Source organism: Rhea pennata, chromosome 16 (assembly GCF_028389875.1).
Source record: "Rhea pennata isolate bPtePen1 chromosome 16, bPtePen1.pri, whole genome shotgun sequence".
NCBI lineage: Eukaryota > Metazoa > Chordata > Aves > Rheiformes > Rheidae > Rhea > Rhea pennata.
In genome coordinates, this window is record NC_084678.1 from 16,765,234 (window position 1) to 16,785,004 (window position 19,771).

At 61.8% G+C, this 19,771-nt stretch overlaps 3 protein-coding genes and 1 long non-coding RNA gene across 7 annotated transcripts in view; 2 read left to right on the plus strand and 2 right to left on the minus strand.

The window, feature by feature from the left end:
* UCKL1 (uridine-cytidine kinase 1 like 1) overlaps positions 1-6,168 on the plus strand; it is a 28,373-nt gene extending 22,205 nt beyond the window's left edge. For all 3 annotated transcript variants that reach the window (XM_062589592.1, XM_062589591.1, XM_062589590.1), the window contains exons 9-15: positions 1,934-2,032; positions 2,608-2,701; positions 3,464-3,526; positions 3,946-4,068; positions 4,493-4,600; positions 5,039-5,195; positions 5,788-6,168. In XM_062589592.1, coding sequence (XP_062445576.1) covers positions 1,934-2,032; positions 2,608-2,701; positions 3,464-3,526; positions 3,946-4,068; positions 4,493-4,600; positions 5,039-5,195; positions 5,788-5,864 — 721 coding nt within the window. In that variant the 3' untranslated portion in view covers positions 5,865-6,168. The remainder of the gene's footprint in view (positions 1-1,933; positions 2,033-2,607; positions 2,702-3,463; positions 3,527-3,945; positions 4,069-4,492; positions 4,601-5,038; positions 5,196-5,787) is intronic.
* LOC134147990 (skin secretory protein xP2-like) lies at positions 6,030-10,096 on the minus strand. Of its 2 annotated transcripts, XM_062589593.1 has the most exons (5): positions 9,344-10,096; positions 8,924-9,101; positions 8,623-8,707; positions 7,636-7,721; positions 6,030-7,169 (listed from the first exon to the last, which is right to left on the minus strand). In XM_062589593.1, the coding sequence occupies exons 1-5, from the start codon at positions 9,434-9,436 to the stop codon at positions 6,448-6,450; spliced, it is 1,164 nt and encodes a 387-aa protein (XP_062445577.1). In that variant the 5' UTR covers positions 9,437-10,096; the 3' UTR covers positions 6,030-6,447. The 2 variants fall into 2 exon arrangements, with proteins under 2 accessions (XP_062445577.1, XP_062445578.1); XM_062589594.1 differs by lacking the exons at positions 6,030-7,169; positions 7,636-7,721 and adding an exon at positions 7,739-8,474.
* Positions 10,097-14,339: 4,243 nt separating this feature from the next.
* On the plus strand, positions 14,340-15,293 carry LOC134147782 (corticoliberin-like). The gene is made up of 2 exons (XM_062589277.1): positions 14,340-14,367; positions 14,705-15,293. The coding sequence occupies exon 2, from the start codon at positions 14,729-14,731 to the stop codon at positions 15,128-15,130; it is 402 nt and encodes a 133-aa protein (XP_062445261.1). The 5' UTR covers positions 14,340-14,367; positions 14,705-14,728; the 3' UTR covers positions 15,131-15,293.
* On the minus strand, positions 15,011-16,955 carry LOC134147783 (uncharacterized). Its single transcript, XR_009960063.1, has 4 exons — positions 16,818-16,955; positions 16,084-16,237; positions 15,413-15,544; positions 15,011-15,109 (listed from the first exon to the last, which is right to left on the minus strand). It is a non-coding gene; the product is annotated as an uncharacterized LOC134147783 (long non-coding RNA).
* Between the last annotated feature and the right edge of the window lie 2,816 nt (positions 16,956-19,771).

Genomic DNA, 19,771 nt, shown 5'->3' on the forward strand with positions numbered 1-19,771 from the left:
GGGCGTCCTAGGGGCGCAGACGTGGCGGTGACGGAGAGGTGCCCGTAGCCCGCTCAAGCACATGCCCCCGATGGGCTGGGGCAGGTAGGAAATAGCCCTGCCTGCGCGCTGCCTCCCCACGGCCGCGCCGCGGGCTCCTGCCCGTCCGGAGGGCAGCGGCGTGTCGGTGTACAGGCGCTGCGCCGCCGGGAGCGGGCACCCTCCGCCCGCCAAACGCAGTGCTCCCGTCCCCAGCCTGCACCGGCAGCTCGGGCCGCGTGGCTCTGCGGCCCTGGGGCCAGGAAGGGGTTAGGCTGAGCTGGATAGCAGAGGTGCCTGCAGGATCTGTCCCGGGGCCAGCAGCAAGGGGCTGGTGGCAGGCCAAAGCTGGAGGAAGGAGGGGAGGGCTGCAGGAGCAGAGCTGCTTGGTGCTGCTGGCAGCATGGGCCTGGGCCTGGGCAAACCTCTGAACACAGCTAACCCAAATTTTGGTGACTAACAGTGTGGCTCCTTTCTCTGATGGCTAGTCCAGGGCCTTGAGGGCTGCTAATCCCAAACCGGAGGTCTTCCGGCCGTGGGAATAGACTGGGTTGGTACAGCCTGCCTGGCCCCTGGCAGCGGCAGGTCTGCGGCGGGAACACAACCCGCCTCGTGCTCAGCAGCAGTTACGAGCTGGCTCAGCTCTTGGGAGCATTCCCTGCAGAGGGACTGTGCTGCTACGCAGAACTGGAGTGGGCAAAAGAAAGGAGCCCTTAAGTACCCTGCAGGCCTTGGGAATGTCTCGTTTGGTGTTGGTTGGCTGAGACTAGGAGATGGCTATGCGGATGGAGGCCTCAGGCCATCTAGCCCTGCCATCCTCCATTCTTAGTCATCTTCTCTGTCTTCTTTTCTGCTTGTGTGCCTCTGTGTGTGTGTGTGTGTGTGCAATTAATCCAGGTTTCTGCTCGATTTGAAACTTATTCACCAGGTGCTTTCATTTGTGTGCTTTCTTCTTCTCTTTCCCAACATCTCTCTGATTGGAAACAGCTGCTCTCACGTTTGTGGTATGACGTGTGGCTTTCTGAACCCAGCCCTCCTCCCAGACAAAGTTGCTTGTCCATCCTGCCTAGCCTTATGAGAGCCAGATAGATGTGACCTTCATCTCATTACTATCGCTCTCAAATAGAGAGGTGACTAATGGGGATCCATTGTAAGCTTCCTAGTGAATGGTGTTCCCTTGATCCAAGAATAGCTCTCAACGCTATTAGTTATGTGAAGATGAGTCACACAGAACCAGTCCTGGCCAGCAGTAAAATCTTGAAGCTGTTCCCAGTTTGGTATTGATTTGACTATCTGCAAATGGGGCAGACAGTCTCTGAGACGATCTCAATGCAGCCTGATTTCTCAGTCCCTCGCAGGTCGGCAGAGCCCTCCCCGTGACTCTGTCCTATCTGATTGAGCCATGTGCCAGCGCAGGTGGCCTGGCTCAATGTCCAGTTCCTAGTGACGTCCATCTCTTGTCTTCCAAGCGAGAGAAAGCTGTGCAATGGCTCCTCCTCACCCAGTGAGTTCAGGATCCATCACCAGCCTGTAGCCAGCTAAAGACTTAAGCAGAGGAACATTTTGGTTTTGTTTTCTATGGAAATTTTCTTCACAGCCTGTGGAATCTGGAGGGCAAAGTCTGACATGTCCCAGCTGCCTAGTGGGAAAGGAGCAGATCCTTGGGCTGTGAGGCCTCCTGCCTCCAGCTCTGCCTCTACTGACCACCTTTTCCCTGCTCCTCTAGTGCAAGGAGGTCCCTTTGCCATCACAGATGTCTGGGCAGGGCTGGCCCTCATGTGGCTTGGCTGGATGACTTGTGTGTGTATTTGCAGTGTGAAATGAACTCTGGGAGGATGGCTGTGGCCGTGTGCTGCACTCCGGCCTTTGGGCAGGCTTCGCCTGGAGTGGTTTTGATGTTGTGTTTGTTTTTCAGGGCAGCCCTGGCCTCTGCCCACCAGTGCCACCCCCTTCCTCAGACCCTCAGTGTGCTGAAGAGCACCCCTCAGGTGAGGGGCATGCACACCATCATCAGGTAAAGCCTCCAGCACCATGACCCCTTGGGCGTCATGGGGTTTGTTTGATAGCTTGGTCGGGCTCAGGTTTGTTTTTCAGAGGGCTGATGTTGTACCCTGTCCCTGTGGCTTGGGGGGTGTGGGACAAGACACCCTTCACCTCTCTCGGGTCGTGTAACATGGTGTTGGCTTTGTGAGACATGGTGTTGGGCCCAAGCCAGAGCATCTGCCCACATGTGACACCTGTGCTCTGCACCCTTGGGGTTTGTACGGGGAGAGTACGAATGGGTCACACGGAGGCGAGACTTCACCAGGCCACAGTTCAGACCATGCCGTGGTAGGGCCCTGATGCAGGAGTTGGGCTGGGGGTGCTCTTAGAGGCATCCAGTGGCTTGAATTGCTCCATGGTCCTGCCAACAATTTATCTGCTTTTTACCTTAAAATTGCCATTGCAGTTCCATCCCATGGGCACCATGTAAACAAGTTAGAGCCAGGGCCAGGGGAGCTGCCTTCTTCCAGGCAGCATCTGACTGTGTCAGCATATCCTGGGACACATTTTGGCCCAGAGCTTACATTGCCTTTCCCTTCTCTCTAGAAACAAGGAGACCAGCAGAGATGAGTTCATTTTCTACTCTAAGAGGCTGATGAGATTGCTGATTGAGCACGCACTCTCATTTCTCCCTTTCCAGGTAGGTTCAGGCTGTACTGGGAGGATGGGCAGTAGGGTGCTGTGTTTGCATCTCCAGTTTCAAACCTGTAACTGCCAGGAAGATGGAGCAGTCCTGGGTCTCTTCTGCAGTCTTCCCCATATATCAGCCTTTTCCTTCTGGATTGAAATGGGGCCAGGATTCCCCTATGCTGTGGAGCAGTGATGTAACCCCATGTGATCTGTTCCTTGCTAGAACAGCCAAGCATATTCAAGGAGGGAAGGCCTTTTACTGCCCCTGTTTATCCCACTCTGGTGATCCATGTTCACATGCCTCTCAGTGCCCTCACGTTGCTGTCCATTTACTGGGGAAGGCAGTGCTGGGAGGTTGGAGATGGGAAGGCCATACTGAACTAGGCAAGCATCCGCCTGTAAAGCTGTACCTCCTGCAACAAGGCCCCAGTGGACAGGTTAACAGCATGGCAAAGACCTCAGACCAGTCCCACTGGCAGTCCAGGGACTGGTGCTAGCCTGTGGACTGAGCTTTGCTGTCACACACCCCTAAACCAGCATTTGGAGGCTAGAAGGTCCCCTAAGAGATGACATCCTTTGGCACAGCCCTAGGAACAAGTGCAGGAAATGGTCCCATTTCCCGCATGTCTGAAATGCCTATTTCTGGGTGATGATGCTTTGTCCAGCCTCCATTTCCAAGGGCCCAAACCAGTGGACAACTGGCTCCCTGGTACCAGGGCTTCTCCAGGGCCATGTCAGAGCCTGTAGTAACACTTCCACATGGTTTTTCTAGAGTTGCACAGTCCAGACTCCTCAGGGACAGGACTACGAAGGGAGGACATACAGCGGGAAGCAAGTAAGTGGACGTAAAAGGCACTATTCAAACCTGTTGTGTGGGGCTAGATTGAAACCCCATGCTTTCAGGAGAAGGATGCCTCTGGCTTCCTGGGGCTTTGATCCGGCCTGCATTTGGTACCTGAGGTACCCGCAGTCATGCACGATACCTGATATTGTCAGGACAGGTGGCAGCCCAGTGGCCAGGGATGTCACCAGCATGCTGCAGTGTCACTGTGCCACTACTGCCCTCCAGCTGAAGGGAGGGGGGGGACTCAGAGCAGGACAAGCCTCTCCTGGAGGGGACGTGCTTGGGTTGCCCACCACAGACACTCACTGTCCAGGCACAGCACTGTACTGGGAGCATAGTTACCGATCTAGTCTAGTCCTCATCTGTTCACTCCATTGTGCCTTGCTGTTCGTCCGTGCTGTGCGCTGCAGATCACCGGAGTGTCGATCCTGCGAGCGGGCGAGACTATGGAGCCAGCGCTGCGAGCTGTGTGCAAAGACGTCCGCATTGGGACCATTCTCATCCAGACCAACTGCAACACTGGCGAGCCGGAGGTAAAGGCTCAGGCCCTGCGCTGGTGAGGGAATCTCCTGGCCATCAGCATATATTTGGGAGGTGACTTGGGTATTTCATAAGAGCTCTTCAGAGATCTGAGAGTTGATCTTGGCAGGGAGTAAGTGCTCAGAAAGCAAGTGCTTTGAAAGCCTCTGAAGTGGGTTTTCTAGTGTGTTTGTGCATGCAGGGACTGGTTTGCTGTCCAAGTGTTTGCCACCAGTGCCTGGCCCAAAGCAGACAGCTTGGGTCCTGGAGATACAGAAGAGCATGAAGGATCCCAAGATGGACTGATGTAACCCAGCTGTAGGCACCTCCAAGAGAGGGGATTGGCATGCCTCTCAATTTGGTGTGTCAGGAGAGATCTGTGCGTGACGTCTCATGCCTCTAGACCCTTGGGCTGATCTCTTTCTTGCCCCTGCCCAGCTCCACTACCTGCGGTTGCCAAAGGACATCAGCGAAGACCATGTGATCCTGATGGACTGCACAGTCTCCACGGGTGCAGCAGCCATGATGGCAGTGAGGGTGTTGCTGGTACGTAGGCTGTGGGGCTTTCTGCAGAGGGCAGGTGCTGGGTCAGAGGTTTGGTTGGGCCCCAAGAAACATGCAAAGCACCAGCCTGCAGCCATCCTGGGGGGGGGGGGGGGCTTTCCATTGCAACTGCCCCCCCCCCAGCAGAGGAGGAGGACAGGGGATACAGCATGAGCTGGGGTGACGTTGTAGCCTGGTACTGACAAAGTCACCCCTTCCTTTGGCAGTAACAACCTGGATTTAGTTGGTTTCTTGGTCCTTTGCCTAGTAACCTTGGCCAGCTGCAGGGAGGAGAGGAGAAAAAGTGGCTCCAGGAAGGCCCTCGATTGCTGCTTCTGGAGACACAGGCCATTACATAGCTCAAATACCCATTGCTTCTCAGCCCACGTGTCCAAGCTGCATCTCCCACCCTTCTGCCCTGTCTCTCTTCCTCTCCCACAGGATCATGATGTCCCAGAAGACAAGATCTTCCTCCTCTCTCTACTTATGGCAGAGATGGGTGTCCACTCAGTCGCCTATGCTTTTCCCCGGGTGAAGATCATCACCACCGCTGTGGACAAGAAGGTGAATGACCTTTTCCGGATAATCCCCGGCATTGGTGAGTAACTGAGTAGGAAGGAGCTATTGCTGGGGAATTTTGTTTCTGGCCCACTCACCAGAGGAGGTGAAACCTGCTGGTTGTCAGCAGCAGCTTAGATCTGGCCTTGTTTTACCTGGGAACTTGCAGTCTCTCCCAGATCCTGCTGCCACGGGGGTGGTGGAGTCAGTGAGTGAACGTACACACTCTGAGCACCATCAGGTATCCATGGCCTTGTTGGCAGAGAGGGCTGCTCCATGTGCCATGAGCCTCCTGCAGCCCAGGTGGAGAAGTTGGGCTGGGACAGTGGAAACAAACCTGTGCCTGCCTCATTCCCTGAGCTGCCCTCCAAAACAAGCTCGTCCAAGACAAACTCACTGTGTTCTCTCATCTTCACCTCTGCTGTGCCAGGAACACCCCTGCCACGAGGTGCTAAAAGAGCCTCCTGGCTGCTCCAGTTCTGCATCTCCACAAATTTTTAGCTCCATTCGAGCTGTCAGATGAGCCTGCTTTTGCGTTGCTGTGTACTGGGAGGAGGGCAGGCTGGCGGGGCTGGTTCCCAGGGCTCCTGCGGAGCTGCACCTTGACTGCATCTCTCTTGCTGTTCCCTCAGGGAACTTCGGTGACCGGTACTTTGGGACGGATGCTCCTCCTGACTGGAGTGACGATGAAGATGCTCTTAGCACTTAGCTGGACATGGAGATGCCACTGGAGACAGGCAGCTTCAGCACCGCACCTTAACCCTTTCCTGTCCATTGCAGAGAGATTGCTCCTTCCTCCTCACCAAGCATAGATATTTTTTTCAAATCTTACATTGGAGACCTAGGGTGTATTTTTTCAAAGAAACACAAATCCTAGTTTGACCTTGTGGACAGCCACATGTCCCAGGGTAGAGTGGAGTTAATTTATTTTAATTTAAATATTTGCCTATATAAGTTATTGGAGATATTTTATAAAGAAAAAAATAATAAACTTTTTCTCTGTTTTTCTTGAATATAGCCATTGGTTAGCGACAGCAAGGCCCTGAGGAGCTGCTTGTCTTCCTGGGCCTGCCCAGGAGGAAGGGTACCTGCCGAGGTGCCGCGGCACAGCGGGTTCGCTCTGACCTGCTCCGGCTGCAGGGGTGGGTGATGAAAGGCAGCGAGACCCTGCTGAAGAGCCCTGGTGCTGCTCTCACCGCTGCGGGTCCCGGCCGGGCGGGTGCTCCGTGAGCAGCCCTCCCACAGCCGGGCCCGGGAGGGCAACTGCGGCACATAACCCCCCCTCAAACCGATCACAGGGCTGCGAGCAGAGCCCGTCTCGCCGCTGCCGGCAGGAAGCCGCCAGCCGAGCAGCCCGGAGAGGGGCACTGAGTCAGAGCGGGCGGTGGCGGGGGAGCTTCTTTCCCGGCACGAGTCGAGGGGACGACGCGGCAGGGGCCGTAAACGGGCCGAGACGAGCAGCCCCGGCCCGGAGCCGGCTCCCGCCTGGAGCCCGGGGCTGCGGCGGGGGCAGAGGCTCTCGCAGGCCCCTTGCAGGCAGCCGCCGCCGCCGCGGCTCGTGCAGCAAACGCCCGGCTCACCCCTGGAGGCGGCAGGGGCCGAGCTCCCGCGAGCGGGCGGTGGGCGCCCGAGCCCTCCGCCGACCTGCCCTCAGAGCCGGCTAAAAATAGCCCCCGGCGTAGGCGGCGGGAAGCGCCGGCGCGGAGGGGTGGCGGCGGTTTGGCCAGCGACCCCGGGAGAGCCTCGAGGGCCGGGGCCCGGCCGCTGCCCTCGGCGAGCCCCGTTTTACCCCAGCAGCGCTGCGCTCCGTGCCAAAGCACCCTGTCCTCCTCCCTCCCGGCCTCCGGCCATCCTCGACGCCAACCTGGAGGCGGTGGCGCCATCTCGGGGGTGGGGGGAGGGGGGCAGCGGTGGTGCCATCTTGGCGGCGGCGCCATCTTGGAGGCAGCGGCGCCATCTTGGCCTCGTCCCCCACCCTTCCTCTGGAGCGCGGCTTTGCCTTGTTTACAACCAGCTGCCAGCGGAGGGGGGGGGGGGGGGGAAACAAAACAAAAACAACAACCAAAAAAAAAAAACCACAACAAAAAAAGACCCCCCCCCCGTGGTAGCCTGGCTCCCCCCGCGCAGCCCCGGGCCGGCGACCGCCGCCCAACCGGCCGCTTTCCGCCTCCCACCACCACCCCAAACGCGGCGCCGCCTTTCCCCTCGCGTTCGCTGGGGCCCGGGGCCTGCGCCGCCGCCAGCCACCAGCCGCCCACGGCCCGGGCAAGGCTGCGCCGGCCTCGAGGCTGCAGCCGCGCCGCCCGCTCCCGGCCACGGGGCTGGGAGGGCGGAGGGGGCCCCGCGCCGCCGCCCCCGCGCAGCCGCCCCCGCGCCGCAGCCCCTTCCTGGGCCCCTTCTGCCTTTCCAACTCCCCCTTCGTTTGCTATTAATTCGCTGCAAAGGGGACGGCCCGGGCGGGCGGCCACCCCGCCGCTCACCTGGGCCCTCGGCAGCTCGGCGCCCCTCGCCGCCCCGGCTCCGGCTCCGAGCAGCCCCCGGCTCCGCAGCCTGCAGTCGTGGCCAGCTGCAAAACAGGGGAAAAAAGAAAAGAAAAGGGAAAAAAAAAAAAAAAAACAAAAAAAAAAACAAAAAAAAAAACCAGTTTCAGGTTAGTCTAAAGGGGAGCATTTGTTCCAAACAGCCCCTGATGGGATTTGCTCTCGAAAAACGTCTCCTCTGCTAAAACAGGCAGTTTTTCAGAAGTCAGTAGCAAAACTGCAGTGGAAAAAAGGTAGGTATGTATGTATGCATGTATGCTGTACAAGGCAGCACTTTTTTAAACCCTGCAATGAGCCAATGCACTTGATGATGCGTTATTACAGGTTAATGTTTCTGCTTGGGCCAGCGCTGAGAATCACTGGCGGCTCTTTCATGGGCATTTTGCATTAAATTCACACTCTTGCTTGCTTGCTTACAGTGATCCTTGGTCAAGCCGCCTCGCCAGAGACACGCTTGCCTATAAAAATCAGCTATTTAAAAAAGAATTCATTCCACCCCACCAAACATACGTGCCGGGTTGTTTGACCCTATCAGCCCACACGCTGACTCAACCTGTTGCAAAGGGAAAGGTTTGGGCAAGAGCTCGGCAAAATAACGGGCCGCGTAGGCAGGGCGCAGGCGCTCGGCGCCGGGCGGCGCGGAGGCCTCGCTCTCGTCCGGCCGGGAACCCGCTCGCTCGCCGCCGTGGCCCGGCTGCCGCCGCCGCTCGGTGCCGCACGCCGCTGCGGGGCCGCTAACCGCGTTGGTTTAGCTGCGTGAAGGGTCTGCTCGCTGCCGCCTGGGAAGTGCGGAAATTCGGCTATGGTGAGTAGAGGGGTTTGCATGCACACATTTGACAGAGCTTGTAGCAGCCAACCCGCGCTCATCTGGCTTTCTTTCCTACTGTTTTATAGTGCTCATCGTTAACCAAAGAAGTTACAACGCACCTGCAAACTCTGTACAACTTCCCCAGGAGGAGGTAGCAGGAGCTCCAGGACTTCCGCGGATGTTGCAGTTTCATTTTTCTGTACCCTGCCAATAGGTTTGCACAGTTGAGCAGTTTCATCCATCATCTTCCCCATTGCCTCATTTTTTTTTTAATATTAATTAATATGAAATGATTCTTTCAAACTAATGATAATTTGCAGAGCAAATTGCAGGTGACAAGAACTGCAGCATGCTCCAATGCAATAGCCAGGTAGCTAGATAGTCAAATTACTGTACAGAGCTTTTTTTTTCCAGCAGTACCGTGAGCTGGCTGAGCACAGGGCACCCAGCCGCGGGCGCTGCACACCTGGGCGTCCCGGGGCGTCAGTGAGGCTGCTCGCGCCGAGCGCAGGGGCCTCTGCCTGTGCTGGGATCCGGCAGGAGCATCACACCAATGCGGCAGTCGGGATGCCTCCACGGTAGCCAGCTCTGAAAAAGCCTGGTTGGAAGAACAAAACAGTCAGTGCAGAGGAAGCAAGCTTGGATCTGAAATGCTCCTTCTCCACTTTCAATAAACAGAATGGGGAGAAAAAAGCAAACATGTGGCGGCCTCTGCCTTGCTTTCACTTGCAAAGAGTAGCGGCGGCATTTCCCGCGCTCGTCGCTGCCCACGCTGCAGCCGAGGGGGCCACCACGCGTGCGGCCAGTCCCCACCACGGGGACCCCAGGAGGGAGTCGCACCTGGGCGAGGAGCACGGCTCCCCGCTCGGCCCCGCGCCGCGGCAAACCGCTCCTCTCCTCCGGCGCCGGTGCGCCCGGATCCTTCGGGAGCATCGCTCTTTCCGCAGCCCGTTTCCCACCTTTCCTGGTGTTTTCCTCACACTGCTCCCAAAGTCTACGGCCAAAGTGGCTTTTCTGGGCCTGCCGAGGTTTCACAGAAAGATTAAAAAGTAGAATAAAGATCGTTGCCCTGCAGTTCTGCCTCGCTCAGAGCCGCAAGCCGCCGGCGCTGCTCTGCGCCCCGGTTTGGGCATCCCCGGGGGGGGGCTGGCGGCCAGGTGGGAAGGGGCCGGAGACGCCCACGCTGCCCACAGCCCAAAACCTGCCTCGAGCCTGGGCTGCGCTCGGGGCTGAGGGCGTTCGGGGAATTTTGGGGGGGGCAAAGCGAGGGACCTTGGGGTGTGGGCTGAGGCCGGGGTGCTCGCACGGGGGACGGGGACGCGGCTCCCGCAGCAGCCGGGCGCGAGGGGATGCCGGGGTTCCCGCGGTTCCCGCGGTGGCGGGAATCCTCCCCAGCTCCCCGAAGCCGCGCGCTTCCTTGTTTTCTAGTAAGTTGAGAGACCTGCTAAACCCCCCCCCTTTTTTTTTTTCTTTTTCTTCTCTTCACCGCCCTGTCTGTCCAGCGTGTAATGGAAATTTTACCGCAGCCGCTCGCGCTGAACAAACAGGAAGCCAGCCGCAAGCGCGGCGCTTCGCGCGCAGCCCCGCTCAGCTGAGCCGAGCGGCAGCGCGGCCCATAAAAGCGGGAGCGGGGGCGGAGGAGCGCGCGGGGCCGGGGCCGGCGCGGGCGCCCGCTCGCCGCTCCCGGGGACGCCGCGGCGCTGCAGGTAAGGCGGGCGCTGCCCTGCGCCTTCTTCTTCTCCCTTCCGCACGAGCCGTTTCTAGCTGCTCTTGGGAGTCCTCGAGGGCTTCAGCTCGGCTCCTCCTCGCGAGCGGGGAGGCGTCCGCCGGCGCTCCGGCGCTCTGTTCCGCGCTTAAACTTGCTGCTAGGAGCTCGCTGCCGCTGGCTTTTCCTTTCTGTCTTTGCAAGCCCATTTGCAAATCTTAAAAACCCAAACAAACCAAACAAAACCCGTGCTCAGGTTAGCGACAGCGGTCTTCAACAAGGTAAACCTGGGTCGTGGCTCTGCAAATCTTTCAGCCTCAGTTCCCGGCGGAAAGGTTTGTTTTTCTTTCGTTTGCTCCCTGGCCGGGCTCCCGGCGGGTGCCCGCGGGGCGGAGGGGGCTCGGGCCGCGCTCGGGACCCGGAGAGCTTCCAGCGAAACGAGGAACCCAGAAAGGGCCAGCGGCAGCTCGATCACAGGGCCCTCTGAGCCTTTCCCAACACCTCTCTAGGCCCGCTCGGGTTTTGCACGGCCGCGATCGCCTGTGCAAAGTTCAGAAAGAAAAATCCTTCTTTTTTGTAGTTCATTCATTTTTCTCATTTATGGGGCGGGGGAGGGGGAAGCTCTGCCATCAGACTGCAAGGAAAAGGCCGAGAGATCCCCTTCCCTGGAGGATGTTAAGGCCTCTGTAGAGTGCGGAAGCCGGTACGGGAATTTCCGCCTTACCTGGTCCACGCGGCCGCGGCCGCCGCGGGGTGCCGGCGGCAGAGCGGGGCCGGGGCGGCCGCCCAGGCGAGGGGCACCTCGAGGACTGTCCGACCTGAGAATGGTGAAACACGAGGGTCAATCTCAGGTTCGTCAGCCCACGAGACGCCTTCTCCAGAGCGGGAGAGGCCGCCCGGCGCCCCCGGACGCGCCGCGGCGGAGCGGGGGGGCGGGAACGGGCGCGGGAACGGGCGCGGGGCGGCCCGGGAGCCGCGGCTCCGAGGCAGGGAGCGCGGGAGCTGCTGCCGCCGGCTCCTTCGGAGCGTCCCGGCAAGCGGAGCCGGCTGACGGCTGCGGCGTGCCCGGAGCACTGCTGACGCTCGGCTCCCGGCGGCTGGGGCTACAGGAAGAGCAAGTGACAGCCTTAAAAGCGGCAGTAATTAATCCCCAGGCGGCGCGCGGGGGCTCCTCAGCGATGGCTGCGTCGTTCGTTGGTGATTGGGCCTTAAAAAAAAATGTAAAAAAATTTTTTTTTAAAATCCAAGTTGAGCTTCCTAAATAAACCGAACGAGCACAAGGCGTGCTTATCGGATTCGCTGCCTTTCCTATAATTCAATGACTAATCCTAAAGCAGAGGGACCTGCAGAAAAACGCAGCAAAGCGCTACCACCCCCGAGCCGGCCGGGGGGGACAGCGAAAGAGGAGACGGGCTCTGTAGCCGGGGGGCCCCCGAGGCCCAGCGAGGCGCTGCGTAGCCACGGCCGTAGCCTGGCAGAGCCCTGCCCTACGCGTGCGCCGCGCACACCCGCGCCGCGCGCCCCCGGGTCCCGCGAGTCCCGGCCGTGCAAAGCCCTGCCGTGCAAGCCGAGGTCCCGGAGCTCGCGTCGCCCTTGCAAAACCCCGGCCGAGAGCCGCGGGGACGGGGCCGCCGCGGTGGAAATGCGCCAGCCCTCGGCTTCCCGCACCGCAGTTTTCACGCGGCCATCGTGCACAGCAAGCGCAGACCCGGAGCCCGGGATCTCCGGGGAGCTGCCGCGGGCGCCCGGCAGGCAGCAGCTCCCAGCAGCGCCTCCAGGCTCATTAATTTCCCGGAGAAGCAAGAGCCGCCGGACGAGCTCCCTTCCGACCCTTCCTCGGCGCCCCGCAAGCCGCTTCGGCTTCGCCTCCGCGTGAGGAACCCAAACGTCCGAAGGAAACGGGCAGGCGGCCGACCCGCCGCTGGAACCTCCGAAGAGGTTCCAGCACGCCCCACGGAGAACAGTAAATCCTTTAATCGAGTAAACGTTTGCTTTTTGGCTCCTCTGTCAAAATTGTGCCTCTACCTAGAAGCTGGACCCAGGTTAACGCAAGTACGGAGGCTGCTCCGAGCACCGGGAAAGGACCCGGCGACTCCCTCGCCCGGGGGCTCTGCCGGTCCCGAGGAGACTGGAAAACGGGGGGGTTTTTTGCCCTGCGGATCGCGCCGTCACCCGTTACTCAGCCCCGGCGCTGCAGGGAGCAGGGGCGCGAGATGCGTGGGGGAGAAGCCAAGCGACGGCGGGCGCAACCCGGCGCCGGGGCTCCGAGCGCCCGGCCAGGGCGGGTTCCCCCCTCCTCGCAGCCCAGAGCCCTCCTTGCTCCTGCTGCGCGTTCCTCCCAGGGCGCGAGGGAGCGCGGCGGAGCCCCGGCTCGCCGGCCGGCCGAGCTCGGCTTGGCCCGCTTCAGGGACCCCCCAGAAAGCAGCGTCTCGGGGGTCCCCAGCCAGAGCGTGACTCTGCTGCGGTTGGCGGGGGGGGAGGCTCGTGCCCTTCACTCAAGTTCTGGTTAATGCGCTTTTCTTTTTCCCCTTTTCTTCCTCCTCCTCCTCCTCCTCCTCCTGAAACATTCAATCCTCAGGAGGGAATTTTAATTTTAGAGGCAGCACTTTTGCAAGTTGAAGTGATTGCTTAGCTCCAAGTGCTGAATGATGGAAGCTCCAGCAGGGAGGGAGGAAAAGGCGAACGAATCGCGTGTACGAGTCCCTCGGCCCCCAATCTGCATCCAGAGGTGCGTCCGCCCTGGGTGAGGAGGCCGAGAAAAGAACGTTTCCTTTGCGTTCAGCCAAAGGAGGCAAATTGCGCTCCAGAAGCACATTTAAGCTTCTGCAGTGAAGTTTTGATCTGCGTGATATCACGGAATGAATCACGCGGACGCGCCGGGGAGGACGCCGGGGCGCGCGCTCGCTCGGCAGCTTCTGGAGGAGAAAAGCTCCGCGAACCGACGGGCTGCGAAGCCGAGCGCGGCGCGGGCAGAGCCCACGCACACGCGTGTGCGCCCGGGCACGCCTGCCACTCGCCCAGCGCCCCGCACACGCCCGCACGGGCACGCGGGGCTTGGCTTTTCGAGGGGGCCTCGCTTCGGCTTCGGGGTTAAGCACCCGAAAAAGCCGTTTGCTCGCGCCGCGCCGCCCTCCGGGGCCGGGGCTGGGGCGGGTTTCGGGAGCCTCGGTAGGGGAGCCAGGAGGCCCCGCGGACGCAGACGCCCCTACGCGGGGCTGGAGCGGTTGGTGCCGGAGCAGCCCGGCCCCAGTGCCAGGGCGGGCGGCAGGTCCCGGGGGTCCATGGGGAGCGGGGGGAATGACTCACCCGCACGTGCCCCCGCCGTCCTTACACACAATCTCCCTTGCACACGCATGCACACACGCACGTGCACAAGCTGCTCCAGGCGCTCCTCACCCCCTCGGTCGCACCCTGTCTCGCAGCTTGTCCCCCGCTCGGCTCCTTAACGTCCCCAAACACGCGCTGCCGCCCCCGCACGCGCCCCTCGCACCCGCTTCACACCCTCCGCACGCCCACCCTGCGCCGCCGCCTGCACACACCCCTCCACCGCCCTCACCCTCGTCTTGCACCCCCCAGCCTTGCACACCGTTTGCTCGCACACACCGTCACTCGCTTCTGCCCCTCAGGTCCCCATAAGCCCTCGCGCAGCCCGGTCAGGACCCCTGCGTTCCCACGTGCTGCACACACGCCCACGTGCACGCAACCCTGCACACACCTGCTGCACATGCACACACATCCCCTGCACACACACGCCCACACCCACATACACGCCCGCACACCCACGCGCACACATCCCTTGCACACGCATGTTGCTGCACACGCAGTTGCACCCCTGCGCACCCCGGCACACACACGCCTGCGTGCAGACACCCCGCCGCACACTTGCACGCGCGCACACTTGCACGCGCGCTTGCACGCCCGCGCGCGAGCGCAGCCGCCGCGGCCCCGCGCGGCCCTTCAGCACCGCGGACAGCGCCCGCCCGCGGCCCCGCGCCGCGTCACGTGGGCCGCCCGGTATAGCGCGGTCACGTGTGTGTGGGGGGGGGAACCGCCGCCCCTATATAGCGCGGTCACGTGGGCCGCCGCCCCTATATAGCGCGGCGGCGGGCGCGCGGCGCCGTCTGCGGGCGAGGTGCCGCGGCGGAGCGGGCGGCGAGCGGTGAGCGGCGCCGGGGGGAGCCGGGACCCCCGCGAAGCAGCGCCTCCCTCGGGCTCCCCACGGGAGGGGGGCGGTCCCGTCCTGGGGGGGGGGGGATCCCCGTCCCTGGGGGGTCCCGTCGCAGGGACGGGGGGGGGGGGTATGAATGGTCCCCATCCCCGAGAGGGTCCCGTTGCGGGGGGGGGGGGGGGGTCCCATTCCCAAGGGGGTCTAGTCACAGGGATGGGGGGGTCCCCATCCCCGGGGGTCCCGTCTTGGGGGGAGGGGGAGTTTCCAGCCCCGCAGACAGCCCTGACCGCAGCGGGGGGCTCTGGGGGGGTGTGGGGGTGTCTTGCAGGCGCCCGGCCCCGGAGCGGCTGCGATGCGGGTCAGGATGATTTCGGCTGCCTCGGTCCTCGTCCTGCTCTTCCTGCCCTCGGAGACCTGCTCGCCCCTGCAGTGGCCCCGGGGCCCGGCCCGCCGCCTCGCCCCGGCCCCCCAGCCCACCTGGGAGCCCTGGCCAGGAGCCACGCGGCCCCCGCTGCCCGACGCCAGCCCCCCGGCCCAGAGACTGCCCCAGCTCTGCCCGCCCCACGGGGCAGAGCCCTCGGCGGCCCCCCGGGCCCAGCGGGCGCTGCACGCCGGCAGGCGGCGGGACGGCAAACCCAACTCCCTGGACCTCACCTTCCACCTGCTCCGCGAGTTCCTGGAGATGTCCCGGGAGGAGAGACTGGCCCAGAAGGCGCTGAGCAATAAGCTGTTGCTGCAAAGTATAGGGAAGTGAGGGGGGGGGGAGGTTCAACGGAGACGCGCCCCACAGCAAGCGGCGGGGGGCTGGCCGCGCTCCCCGGGGCGGGGGGCGGCGTCCCCTCCGGGGGGGCCCCGCGCACCCTGCTGTCCCGCGCATCCTCCTCCCTGTTCTGCATTAAAGTCGCCCTCGCACCTGCCCCGTGCCGTGCTCTGGCGCTCGCGCGGGGACACCGCTCCGCCGGGACGCACGGCTGCGCGGCGCCTCGAAGCGCCGGCTGCTCCCCGCGCGCCCCCGCCGACCCTCCCCGCGTCTCACCTGAAACGCCGGCGTGGAGCAAGCGCGTGGCCGGTTCTCCCTGCTTGCGCAGGGCTGAGATTTCTCCAGCTCCGCTCCGCTGCACGCGGCGCTCGGGGGTGTCGTGGCTGGCTCCCACGCTCCGGTCTGGATCTGGGGGGAAAAAAGAAAAAAGAAAAAAAAAAAAACAGAAAATGCACCACCCATCGGCAGCGGCCGCCCGAGCCGGGTCTCGGGTGCACCGCTGGGCTGCGAGGGCCCTGCCCCAGCTGCCCCTTTGGTTAAGGGGGGAAGTGAAGCCCTTTGCCCGGGGCACCCCACAGCACCGAGTGTCGGGCAGGCGGCAGGATCCTACCGGGCTTTTCTGCTCGACGGTTTACGATCCCCCCGTTTCTCCCTGGTGCCGTAAGCAACGCGAGGAGGCGGCGGGCGCAGGGGCGGGGGGGGGGGCGCGGAGGGGGCCGCGCCGCACCAAGCCCGTCCCGGCTCTCGGGGCGCCCCTCCTTCGGGGACCCAGGGCCCCGGGGAGCTGCCGGCGCACGTGGGGCTGATCCCCCCTGCGGGCTCCCGGGGCTTCCTTGCAGCCCTGTTAACCAGCCCAGAAGAGCGCCGGTGGCTCCCCGCGCCGAGCGGCAAGCGCAGCTAAAAATACACTCGCGCCGAGCCAGCGAGAGCGATTCTGGGTCTTGCACCTTGCGGGAACACAAAGTTTGATCTTCTTTGAAGTAGGCTGGTATTTACACGGGGCACGCTTGCCTCACACGGATAATGTGCTGTGATCATCCTGTGGGCTGGCTTTTAGGCTTTTATTCTTTTATTCTTTTTTTGGTGAAGGTATATTTTCTCCTATTAAAAAAAAGAAGAAGAAGAAGAAGAAGAAAAAAGTAAGGAATACATAAAAGCAGTAATTACCTCAAGGAAAGGGAGGAGCAGTCCGTTAAAAAGGAGGCAGTTACGCACTGCCCGAGCCAGCTCCGAAGCACTTTTAACCCTCTCGGGAGGGAGCTTTCGCCCTCGGTGGCTTTGGGGCCGGGCTTTGGGGAGGGGTGGGCAGGAAGGGGGAGAGCGCGTTACCCGACCGCTCCCGGGGACCGACGGCCAGCGGCCTCGGCCGGGTCCCGGACGCTGCCGCGCCGTCCCGGTGGCGAGCGGCTCCGGGGACCGGGGTCTCCCGCGGGCGGGAAGGCGACCGCAGGCCGTCGCAGGGGCGGCGGCGGCTCCCCCGGCCCCTGCCGGGCTCCTGGCCGCGGCGCCGGCGAGCTGCGGCTCTCCGGCGCGCTCAGAAGAGCGGCGTCCGTGTAGGAGCTTTCCTGGCAGCACAGGGCAGCCCCAGGAGCTTTACAACCGCCCCACTGCTTAGCGGCGGGGGCTCCTGGCACGGTCCCTCCCCGTGCCACCGTCCCCGTCGCAGCCCGCGCGGCCTCACCCGTTCACCCGGCGAAGGCAGCTCTGTGCACGGAGCAGCCCGTCCCGCCGGGCCGAGGTCCCGCCGCGCCGCTGCTCGTCCTGCGCCGGGAAGCCTGAGCGGGGGCAGCTCGGCGCTGGGCGTCCAGGGCCCCTTCGCGACCCGATCTCCCTCCGGGATGGCGCAGGCGCAGTCAGACGTCCGCGCAGAGCCGGCCTCTGCGTCCGGCGCTTGTCCCGGTCCAAGGTCACGGCGCAACCGCCGGCTTCTGCCGACTGCAACGCGGGCAGCGGCAGAGGGGCAGAACGTCCTTCATCAGTCCTAGCACTGGGCCACTGCGCGCTTGTACTCAGCATTTCAAAGCGAAGGAAAATCCATGGTAGGTTGGTGGCAGTGGGGGGTAGTCAGGAAAGCAAACTGTACTGCTTTATAGCGCGCAGTGAACAGCAGAGCACTGTCCCACGGGAGGTCCAGTATTGAGGTACAAGGGCTTCACCCTGAATTGGGGTTGAAATTCATGCACGCAAATAATCCACGATACAAACCACAAAGTGGCTTGTAAGTAGCTTTAGTTCCGTTATAGAGAATAAACGACATTCTGCAAGAAAAAAAAAAAACGCCAGGTTTGTCTGAACCGCTCAAAGGCACCGAGCTCCGGCCCCGCGCAGCCCTTGAGCACCGCGGCCCGAAGACGCCCGCCGGCAGGACGCGACGCCGTTTCCCACGGGCCGGCCGGGGATCGAGGGGAGGATGCAGCGTGGATTTCGCGGCAGAGCCCTGCCGGAGGACTGCCAGCCCTCCGCGGGCTCCAGCCCTGCTCCTGCTCCCCTGCACTGCCGTGAGCAGAAGCTCCCACCGGAGCGGGACCCCCCAGGAGGTACCAGCCTTCTGCTGCGTGCCGACGTCCGTCGGGGGAGCGACCCTCCGAAGGTCCCCGACGTCCGTCGGGGGAGCGACCGTGCCCTCCTCGTGCTGCCGGGTGGGCACCGTGCCCGTAGTGCGGCGGATGCTGGGGGTCTCTTCCACACGCTCCCCGCAGCTGGGAGGGGGTTTGGCCTTTAAATGAGGCCTGGAGCTAAATGAAGAGAGAAGAGCAAAGAAGGGAGGAGAGTGTGAACACTGGGATCGTCTTGGGGATTTTTGTTTTGGGTTTTTTTTCTTCCTGTTCCCGGCAAAGAGGGAGCACGCCTGCAGCCGAGCCGGAAAGGCACCTCCGGCTGCAAACCCTCCCGGGGCCCCGGGGGAAGCGCCTCCCGCAGCAGGGTCCCGGACCGCTTTCATCGGTCCGGGCTGGCTTTAGCCTGGAGGGACCCGGCTGCGGGTCGCTGGTGCCTGGCAAGGGCAGCCCCGGCCAGCTGAAGACACCGGTTGCTGTCGAGCACCCTCGGGCCATTAGCTGGAGCAGTTTGCTCCCACCTCTGCCTGCCCTGCCCGTGCTCCCTCTAGACGCTGTCCCCAGCCACACGCATGCACAACCCTTACGGCAGCAGGGTCGAGCAACGCGGGAATCCTTTCTCGGTTCTCGGCACCGGTGCCAAAGCCACCCAAGTGCCCTGCAGCCAGGGCAGGGTTCACCCGTGGCACGAGGGGCCCGTGCAGCAGAGCAGAGCTGCACGGTCCCAAGGGGACCGAGTCCTGCAAAGCGAGAACAGGTCATCAGGGGCTGTGTGCAGAGCAAAGCAGGACTGAAATTCCTCCTGAGGGGACTCAGAGAGAACAGTCGCAGCACCCAAAAGCCAAGGAACAAACCTGTCTGAGCACAGGCCGACTCCTGCTTGGAGATGCTGACGATGTTCTCGATCAGCAGGTTCCTCTGCAGACTGCAGGCTCCGAGTCTGTCCAGGCAGCGAAACCTCCCTGCCAGCCCTGCGGCGGTTCCTCCAGACTCAAGCGCAGATCTTCGTTGGCTACCTGTGGGCGTACATTACTCAGCTGGCTTGAAAATTCCCGTGAGACTATTTAAGGCAGTTCTAGAAGCCACAAATCCTACCAGGCACGGAGGCAAGCTGAGAGGAGGCCGTACTTTTAAAAGCAGTCAGGGCCTGGAGCGTGGGACAAAGTGCAGGCACCAGACACTCTAAATAGCTCCAAGGCAGGGATGAAAAGGGTCAGAATAAGGACATACGTGACACACCAGCGACGCCGAGTCCATACCTGTGAACTGGGGAAAAGGCTTGCCGCTGAGAGCGGCAAGTGTGCTCTGAGTTGAAACGTTAGTATTTGGTACTTACCTTCTTCCAGCTAACTTCTGTCAAATGGGGAATTCACTCTTCAAAATTACTGGGGTTGCCAGGAAAGCCACATGGATCATAAAAGCTGCTAGTGCCAACAGCACAACCTTACAGTAACGGCAATGCTTCACCTGTCACAGATCCAGGTTCAGGGGTTCAGGCAGAGCGCTCAGAGCACCGGACTTGCGTTGTTGCTGAATTCCCACCTTGGCTCTGAAACAAGTCCCGTAACAGCCTTCGGCACATCTTGCACTTGTCTTTGCTTCTGTGTCTCCACTTGTAGCAGTAAAGAGTAAAAGAGTCTCAGATGATGCAAGCATCTTAGTGAAGCGAAATTTTTGCTGTAAACAGACGAGCAGATCTTCAAGGTCTGCGTGCTGGGCCCCTTCCGTGGAGGCGCTAGGATCACTTCTCCTAACGCTCAGCAACAACAACTTCTATTTACATCCCAGATATCTGCCACGTTCCGGCTCCGATCCCTCTCGCTTTTCGGAGCTGTAATTTAGGGGCAGAACGTCACGCAGCGCTTCGAGAGGTCAGGATACCCGCGGCTTCCCCAGCGCAGCCCTGCCTGGGCTGGCAACGGCGGCGTCTCCCGGCCCGGGGGCTCCTCCGTGCGCAAGCCTCCCCGTCAGCGTCCCCCAACCGCATTTTAGCACGTTTTAGGAGAACGCCACTATAGCGGCTATTAATGGCAGAGGCCTCGGCTCCACCTGCAGAGCAGGTAGTTCTGCAACACAGACA

Coding starts and splice junctions, on each gene's coding strand:
- LOC134147782 (XM_062589277.1), top strand. CDS start 14,729: ATGCGGGTCAGGATGATTTCGGCTGCCTCGGTCCTCGTCCTGCTCTTC.
- LOC134147990 (XM_062589593.1), bottom strand. CDS start 9,436: ATGCTCCCGAAGGATCCGGGCGCACCGGCGCCGGAGGAGAGGAGCGGT. Junction 8,708..8,923: donor CTGTGCTCAGCCAGCTCACG/GTACTGCTGGAA, acceptor ACCTATTGGCAG/GGTACAGAAAAATGAAACTG. Junction 7,722..8,622: donor AAGTTGTACAGAGTTTGCAG/GTGCGTTGTAAC, acceptor CCTGTTTTGCAG/CTGGCCACGACTGCAGGCTG.